Source organism: Callionymus lyra, chromosome 15 (assembly GCF_982586985.1).
Source record: "Callionymus lyra chromosome 15, fCalLyr1.hap1.1, whole genome shotgun sequence".
NCBI classification, from domain to species: Eukaryota; Metazoa; Chordata; class Actinopteri; order Syngnathiformes; family Callionymidae; genus Callionymus; species Callionymus lyra.
Window position 1 is genome coordinate 25,020,050 of NC_141832.1, and position 14,908 is coordinate 25,034,957.

Here is a 14,908-nt window from a genome sequence, read left to right on the forward strand (position 1 = left end):
CAGACGCAGCCAAGCGAGGCTTGAATGAATGACACGATTATTTTTTTGGTAATATACATTATATACTATACTAATTTATATAAGAACGTTAAATGATCTCCCTTTAAAAAAAATATTTTGTAATTTCAGACTTATTAAACAACAAAATGCCGTAAAATGTTTACTTTAGTAGTCATTTTGAGCGCGAAGAAAAAAACGTTATTTAAATACATATAAATATAAAATATATATAAAATAAAAACAGCGACCAAAATCCTCAAAATAACAGTTGGAACAGACAAGTAAAAAATAAATAAAAGTCATAATTGGAGATGGCGAGATGAAGAGAGTTGGAGCTTTCGGAGAAGAACATTCAGCAGGATTTTGGCAGGATATTGACTGGAGAGAAAATGTGTGCATAATAATAAATACAAACAAATAAATAATTTTATAGTAATATTATTTATTGTGTACGTTGCGATCTAAACTCGATAAAAAAACAAAGACCTCCATCGAGATTCCATCGATGAAGAATAGTTAATTTGAAAAGTGATCATGTTATTTACATCACCATCTTTCGACGTGAAACGTCTGAATTAAATTGGTTTCTGTCAGACAAACGTCTTAGATCACACAGACGTGTGTCGTGTTCTGTAGTATTACCGACCTCAGTACTTCAATAATATTTAGTTAGTTGTTGCTTGTCAAAAAATCATAGCTATTCAGATTAAAACATTCTTTTAACACATAAACATGTATAAGAATAAAAACATCTGCAATCTTTATTATTGTGCTAAAATCAATGTTTACCATAGTCAATGAGTGACAGATTTTTGTTTCCAGGAGAATATTTTTGCAGCCTGGAACATTTTTTACAGCCTGCAGGTTCACTTCTGCATTATTCATGGCCCTGGTTTATTATTGGTACTAGTCTCTCTACTGTCTCCTCCTCTGAACACAACGTGAGGAGAGCAGGGCGTCTCTCAGACTTGAAGACTCTATTGGCGGAAGACTCCTAAAGAAGATTCTCCCTGGTGAGTGAGTAACACTCCATCCTCACACAAGAGAGTCAAAGTGAAGGAATTAGCATCAACAGTGTATTTTTTTTCTCTATTTATTTGTACTCTAGATTTTAAAAAAACAGAAGAATGTGTGACATAAAGCTTCCAAACCCAAATATAAATCACCATGTGTTTCAACGGTGACCAGGCTTTTTTCCATTGCTGTCTGGATTTCCAGCCAAAATCCATTGGCACTTTCACTTAATCTACACACAACAAACATTCAGAACAAACAAACTTCATAAAAATCACAAAACTTGTATTGCCATATGATGTATGTTGGCATTTCTGGGTGTTCCTAAGTCACGCGCCATTTAATATTAACATTATAACTTATTTAAAGCAGATAATACTATATTACTGAATAACAACTAAATATTAAGAATAAATATTTTTCTTTTAGCGAGCGACACAAATGTCATAAAGTGAAAAAAACAACATTTGCCACGCTATTATTAAAACTTAAACTGAAGTGTAATGAAATAAATTGGTCATTTTTGCGCGAAAACAGACGTTTATTTTCCGCTTTCGTCACCATCTTTTACCAATGGTTGCAGTCTGCAAGCTCCCGCTTGTCTGTGACGTCAGCGTGTCATGATTGGGTCGTGCTTACCGGAAGTAGATTTCTGCGCGGTTTCCCTCTCCGAGTTAAAGTCGACTGGCGGGAGCTCTTGTCGACCAGTGGGCATCGAGTTGTATTTTTTTTTTTTAAACTTAAGTCCTGATCTCAATTCCTGGCAACAGTCGTGTTGCCTAAGAGTTCGCTTCTACGTTCAGGTAAATGTCATATCTGAGAGTTTTCGTAACAGTTTATGTTAGCTTAGCTTGCTTAACACAGCAGGTGGACATGTTTTGATGACAAATGCCAAACTATATGCATGTCGATCGAAAAAAACAAACAGACACAGTTCCCTTCTTGACGGTCTGTCGAAGTCTGCGTCACTCGAGTTATTCTGGAAAAGCTTGACGGACTTATTTTCTTAAGGTGCTGCTCAGGGTGCGTTGACACCATATTCTCTATGAGTAACTAAACAAACTCTAGTTGTTAATATGAGGATTAAAAATCGACACACTAGTATATACAGACGTAATGGGAGCTCAATTATCTAATTGGCAAGCGATTGACACAGAATCGCACACAATCGGGTTCTTACTTTCAGAGCTATTCATGGTCAGGCTCCTCCTTACATCACTGATCTGATCCAGCCTTACACACCAGCTCAGGCTCTGAGGTCTGTGGATCTGAATCTACTGATGGTTCCTGAACAGGCTTCTGGACCAGAGGAGAGAAATCCTTTCAGGCTGTTGCTCCTAAAATTGGAACGATCTTCCTCTCTCTCGTGTTTAATGGATCTACTGACTCCTTCAAGAAAAACCTGAAGACATTTTTATTTGTGCAGGCTTTTACCTGATTTTCTGGGACTCCTGTGTTTGTCTTATGTATCTCAGACTTTTAAAGTATTTATTTTAACTGTGTATTGTTTTTGATTGTTAAAGTACTTTGCGACCCTGGTCTAGAAAGGCGCTTTACAAATAACCTTAACTTACTTACTAACTTTCTTGCTTACAATGACAATTAAATTTGTTCGATGTAATGAGCACGATTGGAAACTGTCACCATCGTGGACTTCTTTTGTTCTGTAGCAAATTGAAAAGTCACATCTGAAAAGAAAACGTAGCATAGAATGAAATTTATCAGAAAAAAACCTTTGTGAAAATAGAACATGTACTTTTGAAAAGGAGAAACCTATAATAACAAAGGCATTTATAACAAATACTTGATTAATAAGAAATGTTATCGTTTTATTTCAGACATGGATTTTAAGAGGCGTAACGGTGGCCCAAATTTGGGTGGGCAACCAAATACGAAGAAGGGTAAGATGACAGGTGAATGGGAGGACGGCCCTTCACACTTTGAGGAGGAACTTTCCATGTTTGATGATGGCGATATGGAGGCGGAAGAAATTGAGGGACAGGCTGGCCATGACGTGATTCCAGTTGGTAAGTTGTAAAAGCTGATTTATATTAATCTTTTGCTGTTGATTTCATTCCAAACGTATTTGCTATCTTTCTGAAGGCGAGCTCTTCTCGGCAGACCTGAACCCCCGCTGGCGTAGACCTGTTGCACAAACACTAGACCCTTCCAACGACACGCTTGTGTTTCAGCAGGTGGATCTTGACTATTATCTGGGTATGTTCCAGTCCTCTCCTTTTAATCATGTTATTTTCAATTCAGCCTGTAGTTTGCAAGACTTCTTTTGTTGCCTGCAGGATCATCAGTTGCTGGGATGCCTGGCCAGTCGCAGGGAAAAGTTCCGATCATACGAATGTTTGGAGTCACAGACAGTGGCAACAGTGTTTGTTGTCACATCCATGGCTTTGCCCCTTATTTCTATGTTCCTGTACCAAACGGTGACCCACTCTCGATTTGACCCTGATTCTGGTCCTGCTTCGATGAATTAATTTTTCCCTTTGCTTGCTCAGGATTTACATCTGATCATTTGGGCGACTTTAAAAGAGAGCTGAACTCTGTGGTCCTCAAAGATATGCGCTCGAATAAAGATGAAATCTCAGTGACGGTGCTGGCTGTGGACATCACACGCAAAGAAAGTGAGGTCACGTGATGGTTGTTGTAATTTAAAGGGAGAGAAGAACCTGTTAAAAGGCACACATCTTCAATTGTTGCTTCCATCTAACAGATATGTATGGTTACCATGGAAAACGTGTCTTGGACTTCTTAAGGATCACTATGGCAATGCCTCGACTTGTCGCACCTGCAAAACGCCTGCTGGAACTAGGATTTAAGTTTGGACAGTTCCCCATCCAGAGTTATCAGTCCTTTGAGGCCAACATTGATTTTGAAATCAGGTAAATATTTGTGGCTTATGAATCCTGTTAATTGGTAAAAAAAAAAAAAAAAAAATTGAATGACACACCATGAAAAAGGCAGGTTTTAAAAGTCATTTCTTACCTGGTCTTATCAGGTTCATGGTGGACACCGATGTGGTGGGCTGCTGCTGGATTGAACTTCCTAAAGGAAAGTACAGAATACGAGAAGAGAAGACCTCTGGGGGCTCAGAATCTCAGAATCGAGGCAAGGTGGGTGACCTACGGCAGACAATATGGAAAGTAAGGGGGAATTTTTATAGTCTTTGTGTCCTTATTTTTTCTCCTTATTTTGATAACCTGCAGGAGACCTTGTGTCAGTACGAGGTGGATGTGGGATGGACCGACATGATCAGTCATCAGGCAGAGGGAGATTGGCAGAGGATTGCCCCACTGAGGGTCCTCAGCTTTGACATTGAGTGTGCAGGAAGAAAAGGTTAGTGAATGATTAAAATTAACGTTTGAACTATTTGTGTTGCTAAATTTAAAAAGATTGAGGCACGTCAGTAAATTGTGTTTGTGAATTTTATTTCATAGTATTTGTGTTCGCTAGGCATCTTCCCAGAGGCTGACAAAGACCCAGTGATCCAGATTGCATCGATGGTGCAGCGGCAGGGAGAGACTGAACCCTTTATCCGTACCGTCTTCACTCTGCAGTCGTGCGCGAGCATTGTGGGCTCTCAGATCCTGTGCTTCACTCAAGAAAAGCAGATGCTGCAGGTATAGTCTTTTCCTCTGTTATATTTTTCCCTTCACTCATTCTTTTTGTCTGTTTTGATGGGCAGAGTTGGGCTGAGTTTTTGAGGACGGTGGACCCGGACATCATCACCGGGTACAACATCCAAAACTTTGACTTCCCATACTTGCTCAACAGAGCTGTTGCCTTGAAGGTTGGAAAGGGTTTTCATCAGTCCCGAGACCTTGTTGTTTAAGTTTCCACTCTTTTAAAATAGGTGAACCTTTTCCCTTACCTTGGCCGAGTGCGAGGGATCAAGTCTGTGATAAGAGATATGAACTTCCAGAGCAAGCAGATGGGCCGCAGAGAGAATAAAATCATCAACATGGAGGGACGAGTCCAGTTTGATCTGTTTCAGGTGGGTGCTGGCTGTTGAAAAAAGAAAAGAGTAATTCAGGATTTTAATTCATCATTTTATTCGAATGAACATAAGGTTCTGTCAAGGACCTCAATTGGCTTCAGTCTCCAGCAGAAATGGAGAAGCTGGTTATTTATTCTTATGATAATGTGACGATGTGAACGATGGATGATCCTTAAGAGACTTATGAAGCGTAAAAGTTTTTCAGCATGCCTCACACTTCAGGGATGTGCGTACTTAACATCAGCTTTGCTGCATAACTTGCAAGCTATTAAAAGTCAGTGACGCTGTAAGTCCTTCTGGTCCTTCTAAATTGTATGAAACGGCTAAAGAGCATGTTCTTGACCTTGATGATGGACGTTTGTGGGAAGCGCTGTTACCTCTGCTTTAATCTCTCCGTTAATAATGACCTTGAATTTAATTTAAACCCTCATCTGTTCACTGCACGCAAGTGTTTGTTGCCTTTTTATACATATCCAGGCATGTTGGGTGTTTTGCTATGCAATGGATGACAGCTGTAAGATGATTAACCTTCATGAGCATCAGACTCTGTAGTTTTTCGATTTAGATCCTTATGATTCCTGGCAATTATTAAATAATTAGTTCCATCATCCTCAACTCATACAAAGTGTAAAATTACTCATGATGAGTTGTATTTTTAACTAGTTTTTTCTATGAAAGTCCATGAGCTACAGCTGGCAGCTTCACCTGTTGACATTAAACATAACCCACCCATTTTCCTGTCACAGCAGAGCGGGTGGCATTACATTACATTTTAAAATTCAACACAATTTAAATTTAAGTATATTTCCATTAAAAACCACCCAAAATATATTTATAGGTTAAATGATCAAAGTAGATTTGGGTCTAAAGTTTTTGTTTATGACTTTGAATGACACTTGTGTAAGCAGCTGTGTATGTTTATACAATTCTAATACGGGTTGATTGAACTCTCTTAATTTTTAAAAATTAAATTGCTGTTCTCTCTTCTCCCAGGTTCTCCTACGTGACTATAAGTTGCGCTCATACACACTCAACGCTGTGAGTTTCCACTTCTTGCAAGAGCAGAAGGAGGACGTCCAGCACTCAATCATCACTGATCTCCAGGTAGACAAACACGCGCCGTCTACAGTCGAGTCAAGTTCATCCATGTTTCAAGCTTTTGTTTTTTAGAACGGAAATGAGCAGACACGCCGCCGTCTGGCGGTCTACTGCTTGAAGGACGCATACTTGCCGCTGCGGCTGCTGCAAAAGCTGATGTGCGTGATCAACTACATAGAGATGGCCAGAGTGACGGGCGTGCCGCTTGCGTACCTGCTCTCCAGAGGTCAGCAGATCAAAGTGGTCTCACAACTGCTGCGACAGGTATGGCTGGATTATCAGCATTCAATCTACCACCTGTTTTCAAGGTAGTTTTTTTTTGTTTTTGAGAACCTACATGTTTGTGTGTTTAGGCCGCAAAGCAGGATCTAGTGATGCCTGTGGTGAAGTCACAAGGGGGGGAGGACTACACTGGAGCTACGGTCATTGAGCCGGAGAAAGGGTGAGTTGTGGTCTAGCATGTGGAGGTGTGAGGCGGCACATAGAGAGACATGGTTTATGAATTGAACAGCTTTACAGGAACAAAAATTCGACAATATTTTTATTTATTTTTTAAACTTAAAAAAGTGATCATTATTAACATTTCTGGTTCCAAACAATAGGCATTTAAATTTAAGGTATTTGCGGGTGGCCTTGACCTCTGTTTAAACTTGAAGGTTTCAGAATTTCTTTCTTTAAAATGTATTTAAGCATGAGTGACCTGCAGGCCCCTGTGAGTTATTTAATATTTTTAAGATTAATCTGTGCTCCTGCAGTTACTACAGCGTTCCCATCACGACTCTGGATTTCTCCTCACTGTATCCCTCCATCATGATGGCTCACAATCTCTGCTACACCACGCTGCTCTCCAAAGGCTCCATCGAAAAACTAGGGTGAGTATTTTCCCAAAATGCTTTGTCAGGAATTAAAAAAAAAGAACTTGAGATGTGTGTAGAATATGTCAATTCAATTTTAAGTGTCAAGATCTCAAGACACTTCACAGTTTAAGTAAGACTATATGGAAGAAAAGGGAAACGGATCCCAGCAAATCAACAATGAGTCAATACAGTGTAACAGTGGCGAAGAAAAACATTTATCAGAAACCATGAGCAGAACCAGGCTGTGCTGAAGATCTCCTGCTGGGAGGGTGGATGGGTTGAGGCGTTAGACAGAGGGATGGAGAAAAGGAAGAGGGAAGATGAAGTGAGAGAGAAGAGGAGAGCATAGATTAGGACAGCAGAGTCCAGGGGAGGGTCAGAGAGAGAAATCTGGGTCCGTTGATATGCAGGAGATCCTAGATTCAGCTGGAGCTCCGGGGGAGATTGATAAGAAAAGTGGGGGTTTAAACTGTAGCGGTGATTAATGTAATGCAGGAAATAAGAATACAGAGCGAGGGGGAGAAAGCTTTTGTCTAAAAACTTCCCCTCAAGCTAACCTTTTTATCCAAAAGTAAAGTTTTAAGATTAGTCTTAAACCTAGAGAGAGAGGGTCAGCTTTCCGGACTGAAGCCGGTAATTGTTTCCACAGCAGAGGGGCTTGAAAACGAAAGGCTCCATATCTACATTTGGAGATTTGTGTGGTATAAATAATTAAAATCTAAATTTAACAAAAGTAACATCCTAGAAGGTTGATAAGTTTGGACTTGATCTGTGATGTATGTTAGTGCTAGACCATGTAACGCTTTGTCGGTTAAAAGAAGGATTATAAAATGTATCTAAATTCTACTGAAGCCAATGTAAAGAGGACGGCACAGGGGAATGTGATCAGGCCTCTTGGGCAGAACACGAGCTGCAGAGTTGTGAAAGAGTTTTCAGAGACTTTCTTTTAGAACATCCTGACAGAAGAGAGACAATAGTCTAGCCTGGAGGTAATAAAAGCATGAATGAGCTTCTCAACAACATCCAAATAAAAGGAGAAAGTCCATAAAGGAAAGTCTGAGTCTGTTTTGTCTTAGTTCAGGAAAGTGTTGCAGTACTTTATCTATAATAAAGACTGTAGAGTTGGATGTCGTCCGCATAACACTGAACATTTATTGAGTGTTTTCCGATCACAATTAATTCTTTAAATAAAGTGGCAACAATAGTTTAAGACATAACATTTAAAGTTATATGCTTTTTTTTAGACTTTCAACAGACGACTTCATCAAGACCCCCACTGGTGATATGTTTGTAAAAAGTTCTGTCCGTAAAGGTCTACTGCCAGAGATCCTAGAGAACCTGCTCTCTGCACGAAAGAGGTTTGAGACGATTTATGACTTTGCATTTGTGTAAGGACAATGACCTCCGTCCGTCCTTCACTCAGAGCTAAAGAGGAGCTGAAGAAGGAAACTGACCCGTTCAAAAAGCAGGTGCTGGACGGTCGACAACTGGCCCTCAAAATCAGTGCAAACTCCGTCTATGGTTTCACAGGGGCTCAGGTTGGTAAGCTGCCCTGCCTGGAGATCTCACAGGTGAGAAGATTGCTTTGAAAGTCATAACATCAATATCTGCTCTTACTCGTGTCAAAATGTAACGCTAATAAACCATTTTAAAACTGATCATGTGACACATTAAAATATGTGTATTTACCTTTTGATATTGTGTTTTCTGGCAATAAATGTCAGGAATTATTCTGAAAATGTACAGTACAAAGGAACTGAGAAGTGGATGTAGGTGGCGAGTTCAAAAAAAGATTTGCGGGTTGGTAATGCGAACTGTATTTTACTTCATTTCCCCTTGATGCGCCTGGAGGTGACATGCTCAAATGAAGCAGAAGTGGGGAAAACTATGATTAAATAAAAAGGTAACATGTTCTGTTTTTTCTTTGTGTAGAGTGTCACTGGTTTTGGGAGGCAGATGATTGAAAGAACCAAACAGCTTGTGGAGTCAAAGTATACCATTGCGAACGGTTTCCAAAGTGATGCCAAGGTAATGGATTTTCCTTTAATCAAGCCACGACACTGTTCAATCATACAATTTTATCCTGTTGTTGAAGGTCATTTACGGAGACACTGACTCTGTCATGGTCAAGCTGGGAGTTTCCACAGTGAAGGATGCCATGAGTGTCGGGAGGGAGGCCGCAGAGTGGGTGTCATCTCATTTCGTCGCACCAATCAAATTGGAGTTTGAGAAGGTAAACGTTAAACCTAAGGAGGTTATGTTTTCGTCTGATATCAACATGACTTGATGTCTGAAGATATCTTGACACTTTTTAATGGGCCAAGAAATTAATTAAAAATAATAAATGTCTTCTTTTATCTATCTCTATTTTTGAATAATTCATATATTGAATGGCCTCGCCTTACTTTTAATTTACCAACATCTGCTTGTTTAGCCAATCGGAACATAAATTGTATGGCAGGCCTTACTTTAATTTATTATGTATCCATTGTTTTAGGGTAACTACATTATCTCACTTAATATTTGAAATCCTGGGAGTGTAACTTGGTTAGTGGCATGCTGGTTGTTTTTCTTCAGCAACATGGGTTAAATTGCCCTGTCAAGACGATACCCCAAAACTTTTACTTTTAATGTTCTTGCTCACTAACGCCCCCTATTGTCAGGTCTACTACCCATACTTGTTGATCAACAAGAAGCGCTACGCTGGACTATACTACTCCTCCAGTGCGGATACCCACGACAAGATGGACTGTAAAGGCATTGAGACTGTCCGCAGAGACAACTGCCCTCTAGTGGCCAATCTAATCAACACCTGTCTACAACAGATTTTGATTGACAGGTACGAAATGGTTTAATGAGTGAACTAGTGTTTCAGAAGTGTAAAAGACTTTGGAAAGAATGGCTCTGTGTATTGTTGTCTCCATCTACTGGTCATTGCAGGGAATAGCACGAGGGGTTAACAGGGTTAACTAATAATGATCACGTGGCTGCAGGGACCCTCAGGGAGCTGTGGATCATGCCAAAGAGGTGATCTCCGACCTGCTTTGTAATCGTATCGACATCAGCCAGCTTGTCATCACCAAAGAGCTGACACGTACTGCTCAAGAGTACGCCGGCAGGCAGGCTCATGTGGAACTGGCTGAGAGGTAACTAGCTGATGTTTGGACATGAATTCTGTTCCTCAACATCTGCCGTCGTCACGTCAGGATGAAAAAGAGGGATGCTGGCAGCGCCCCCAACCTGGGAGACCGAGTCCCCTACGTCATCATTCAGGCTGCGAAGGGTGTGGCAGCGTACATGAAGTCAGAGGTCGGTTGGAAACGAATGACCTTGGTTGACCATTTCCACTTGTATAAACCCACTTCCTGCTTCAGGACCCAATCTACGTGTTGGAGAACAACATCCCCATCGACACTCGGTACTATCTGGACCAGCAGCTCTCCAAACCTCTGCTGAGAATATTCGAGCCTATTCTGGGAGAGGGCAAAGCCGAGAGCATCCTCCTCAGTGAGTCCTCCTTCCTCAACACTCTGTGATCTCTGTGACCTGATGCTGACTCTCGTGCTCAGAGGGCGACCACACCCGCTGTAAGACCGTGCTGACCTCCAAGGTGGGTGGCCTCATGGCCTTCGCTCAGAAGAGGAGCACGTGCATCGGCTGTAAAGCGGTTCTTAAGACGGATGGTATGTAAAAGAAATGGATCTTTTAAATGAACATTTGTTCAACTAAATGACTGAGGTGTCTAAACAGATGCTGTGTGTGACTATTGCAAGAAGAAACAGTCTGAACTTTACCAGAAAGAGGTGAGAAGAAAATGTTTCCTTCTCAGCTGTTCTACTGTTGCCTTGTTATTGTCAATTCATTGTGACCATGTCATTGTAGATCTTCCACCTCAGTACGCTGGAGGAGCGCTTCTCTCGTTTGTGGACGCAGTGCCAGCGATGTCAGGGGTCTCTACACGAGGACGTTCTCTGCACCAGGTAAGTTCACAGGTCTACTCGGCGTGTTGATCCAAACTCACTGCTGCTCTTCTTCGGCAGCCGAGACTGTCCCATCTTCTACATGAGGAAGAAGGTTCAGAAGGATCTGGATGATCAGAGCAAACTGGTCGCACGGTTTGGCTGGTGAAAAGGAGCTGGTGCACCTAAGTGATATAAACTGTAAATAAATGTTTTCTACAATTCATGATTATTTTTGATTTGTGCAAATTTTCAAGTTTGCCCAAAACTGCTTCACCAAGCTCAGAAGTTGAATTCTTACATTTCATTGAAGGTTAAAATGGAAATAGTGCCTGATTCAACAAGTTGGTTCAATACTAAATTTGTTCAGATAAACTTGTGTAAATTTCAAGTGGTGCTTAAAAGATCACAAGTAATTTAGAGCACTTTTCTAGACCAAAGCACTTAAACAATGTCAAGATAACACAGGAGTTCAAGAAAGCAAGGAGAAGCGTGCACAAATGTTTCTTGAAGTAGTCAGACTCCATAAATTGTGACGTCTTCACAATCAGACCAACACTGATAAAAATCTTTGCAGCATTTTATTGTTGATCATCATGCAGATTTAATGCGTATTAAACATTCACCAAATATAAAGATTCTAGAAACATAGCAGACTCGAGTGATAAATCAGCTATGAATTCATGACTGTTATTGCAGCATTGGTACACGATACATTTCATTGTTGAACCTTAAAGTTAATAAACTTGAATCTTAAAAGCTTAGAAAGTGACTGGACATGAAGTTTGACCTGGAACTGAAAGGTTGATCAGAGACATGAAAGTATGGCGATTTAAAAAAAAACTAACCCAAATTGATCTGTGAGCTCAACAAGAGTGACATCGGACGAAGAGAAATATTTTAGTAAATACAGTATAGGTTCAGCACAAGAATACAGAAAAAAAAATCCCCTTTTCTCCTTTAGATTTTATGATTTCTAGATCAGTAGATTCACCATCGACACAGACTTGCTACTGATGATACCTGAGGAATTTAAGGGTGTTCCAAGATGAAAGGTTCAAGTGTGCAAATGTGGACATGAAGAGCCGTGCAGGGGTCGTGTGTTATAGTACTGTGCAGCGCCTCTGTGTGTTCTTCTTGCTCTTCTTGTTGCTGCGGTTGGTCTCCTTGTATCTCCTGATCTCGCGCACCAGGGAATAGAACGCTTCCTCCACTCCCTGTCCCAAGGAGGAGATGTTCACATTAAAGACATCAGCAAATTATTGCAGGTTCGTAGTGTTACAACAACTTTCATTGCTTGACCATCTGAGACAGTGGGTGTACATGTTGCAAGCTGGTCCTGATGCGCTAGATCAACAAACCCCCACGATTTAGGAAAAGTAAGGGAATTAAATGGCACATTAAAAATGCACTATATTCTGGTAAGGTGAAAAACTTTAAATCTACATTTGTTTTTTATTGCCATCTTTTAGGTAATCACCTCTGGTAATGCTGGGCAATGATTAAGTGAATATTAAGCATGAAATATAAAATGGTGATTCCGGAACTTGTAGAGTAAGAATAGTTAAATGTTTATATGGTCGAGGACAACCAGGCTACTCCATGGGATTTCTGTGTAATCAAGACTCCGACCATGTTGGTTCCGCACTTCAAAAACAGTCTTCAACACACCTGTCTTGTTTTAGCGGAGGTCTCCACAAACGGGACTCCGTAGCGCTTGGCCAGCTCCTGAGCTTGCCTAGTCTCCACCGAGCGATTATTCAGGTCACTTTTATTTCCGACCAGAACCATTGGAACACTTTCGCTGTCCTTCACCCGGTTGATCTGCTCTCTGAGGGAATAGATGCTTCAACTTAGGTCCACAGAAAAGCAGCCATAAAATTGTGGCTAACCTGTAGAGGTGAACATCCTCAAAGGACTTGATGTTGTTGATGGCAAAAACACAGAGGAAACCTTCTCCCGTCCTCATGTACTGGTCCCTCATGGCACTGTACTCCTCCTGCCCTGCCGTGTCCAGGATGTCCAGGAGACAAGTCTCCCCGTCAATCACCACCTGCTTCCTGTAAGAGTCCTGGAACACACTTGACCCTTAACATTTAGCAAGAACCCTTGAATGTCCCAAAGTTTTAATTTATAACGGTCTTTGACCTGAAGCCTCAAACATGTAGAAACGGCACATTCAGAGTTGGTCCAGATGTCATCGCAAGATGATCATAAAAAGGCGTTTAAACTATAGAAACGGGGTTTTTTTCCATGTGAAACAAGCAGGAGCCGTCTCACCTGCAGATAATTCAAAACTCTGCTGCGAAGATTGTGAGCAGCTCTAGTCGGAGAACTAAAATTTCCCACTTTCCTTAAAACTCCGCATTGGCTGCAAGTTTTTTTCAGGATGAATTTTTAATTCTGGTTCTTACTTTCAGATCTATTCATGGTCGGGCTCCTCCTTACATCAGTGATCTAATCCAGCCTTACACCACAGCTCAGGGTCTGTGGATCAGAATCTACTGATGGTTCCTCACACACGCTTACAGACAGGAGAGAAATCCTTCCAGACTGTTGCTCCTAAGCTTTGGAACGATCATTTGCTCCCTCTGGTCTACGGACTCCTTCAAGAAGCATCTTAAGACCCATTTATTAGTCCAGGCTTTTTTTTAAACTATATTGGGGCTGCTTCTTTTTGTCTCGACCTTCTGAAGTTATGAAATTTGTATACATTTTAACTGTGTATCGTTTTGTTGTTAAAGTGCTTTCTGACGATGGTCTGTGAAAGACACTTTAGAAATGATTTACAAACAAATGTTTTGATTGACAAAGAAGACAATTAAAAGGAAATGTGACTGTAAACAAGGCTCGACAACATGCAGATCGGGACCAATTCCATTAGCAGTTGGGGCTGCTGAACCCGGTAATAAAAAGGTGTATAGAAAGTTGCAGTTTGTATTGGTGAGGCACACCTCTCTGGTGCATAACTTGGATGTTTCTTCCTTTAGTTGATAAAAAAAAAAAAGGCTGGATCAAGCCATTTTCAATTCATAAAACGTAATAAAATACTAAATATGCACATTTAACACAGATCAGTGTAGAAATAATATTATAATTTGTTTCATCATGATCGCTGGCGAGGAAGTCGTCCCCTGACCATACGTCAGGCATCACTCGGTGTGTTTGCCATATGATGTAAACAAAGATCCAGTTGTGAACATGACCAGCGCCAGTGACGGACTCTCACCTCGATCGTCGGATCATATTCGTCCACAAAGTGGTTCTGGATCAGCTGGATGGTCAGAGCACTCTTCCCCACACCACCTGCTCCCACCACCACGAGTTTGTACTCGGTCATACCTGGAAAGGTGTCACAAGAACATTGGAATGACGGCGACTGTAGACGAGACTGAATGGGCCGAGAGTGCGGTTTTCAGACATGGCACACATTGACCCAGATTTAAGCGTTCCGTCATCTACGATTTTATCTTTCTAACAAGTTGAACTTAACATGTCAAACACCTCATAATCGAATTTCTTGGATTTCTTAGCGAGTTTGTGGGTGAACAAGCGAGATTTAGCTTTGCTACATAACATTAGCTGAACCCGACTTCCTACTTTGAAAACTGTCCACATGCAGCGTTTAAAGCAGCATACGAGGACAAACAAGTACACATTCGAATCAAAACGTCTACAATACGACTTACCTAACTATGTCTTTCAGCGATAAAGTTATAACTAACACGAGTTTTCTGGCTAAGTCTCCATTGTGGGCACTTGTAGCGTTTAATCTCCTCGTTTAAAACCAACAAGGCGAACGGATTTACGTGGCAGTCGACCAATCACGATGAAGTATTGTAAACAAAACACGCCCCATATCAACAAATGGACCAACCACCACTGGGGAGAGTCGGAAGGCCCTTCGGGATCTAAGCGTTCCTTATTTTCATTGATATTGTAAAAATGCATCGTTAGTGTGACTCGTAATG

At 40.9% G+C, this 14,908-nt stretch overlaps 2 protein-coding genes across 2 annotated transcripts; one reads left to right on the forward strand and one right to left on the reverse strand.

Moving 5' to 3' along the window:
• Positions 1-1,680: 1,680 nt before the first annotated feature.
• Positions 1,681-11,224, forward strand: pold1 (polymerase (DNA directed), delta 1, catalytic subunit). Its single transcript, XM_087810015.1, has 27 exons — positions 1,681-1,817; positions 2,853-3,041; positions 3,118-3,231; positions 3,312-3,452; positions 3,525-3,650; positions 3,740-3,908; positions 4,025-4,139; positions 4,233-4,362; positions 4,480-4,646; positions 4,712-4,816; positions 4,880-5,020; positions 6,017-6,127; positions 6,194-6,385; positions 6,475-6,563; positions 6,877-6,993; positions 8,223-8,336; positions 8,402-8,549; positions 8,911-9,006; positions 9,074-9,211; positions 9,642-9,817; positions 9,972-10,124; positions 10,185-10,287; positions 10,353-10,485; positions 10,548-10,661; positions 10,729-10,781; positions 10,861-10,958; positions 11,019-11,224. Exons 2-27 carry the CDS (start codon positions 2,855-2,857, stop codon positions 11,104-11,106), a joined length of 3,318 nt encoding a protein of 1,105 aa, XP_087666141.1. The 5' UTR covers positions 1,681-1,817; positions 2,853-2,854; the 3' UTR covers positions 11,107-11,224.
• Positions 11,225-11,501: 277 nt separating this feature from the next.
• LOC148065545 (GTPase KRas) lies at positions 11,502-14,742 on the reverse strand. Its single transcript, XM_087810018.1, has 5 exons — positions 14,627-14,742; positions 14,167-14,279; positions 12,830-13,008; positions 12,609-12,768; positions 11,502-12,154 (listed from the first exon to the last, which is right to left on the reverse strand). Exons 2-5 carry the CDS (start codon positions 14,275-14,277, stop codon positions 12,041-12,043), a joined length of 564 nt encoding a protein of 187 aa, XP_087666144.1. The 5' UTR covers positions 14,278-14,279; positions 14,627-14,742; the 3' UTR covers positions 11,502-12,040.
• Positions 14,743-14,908: the final 166 nt, after the last annotated feature.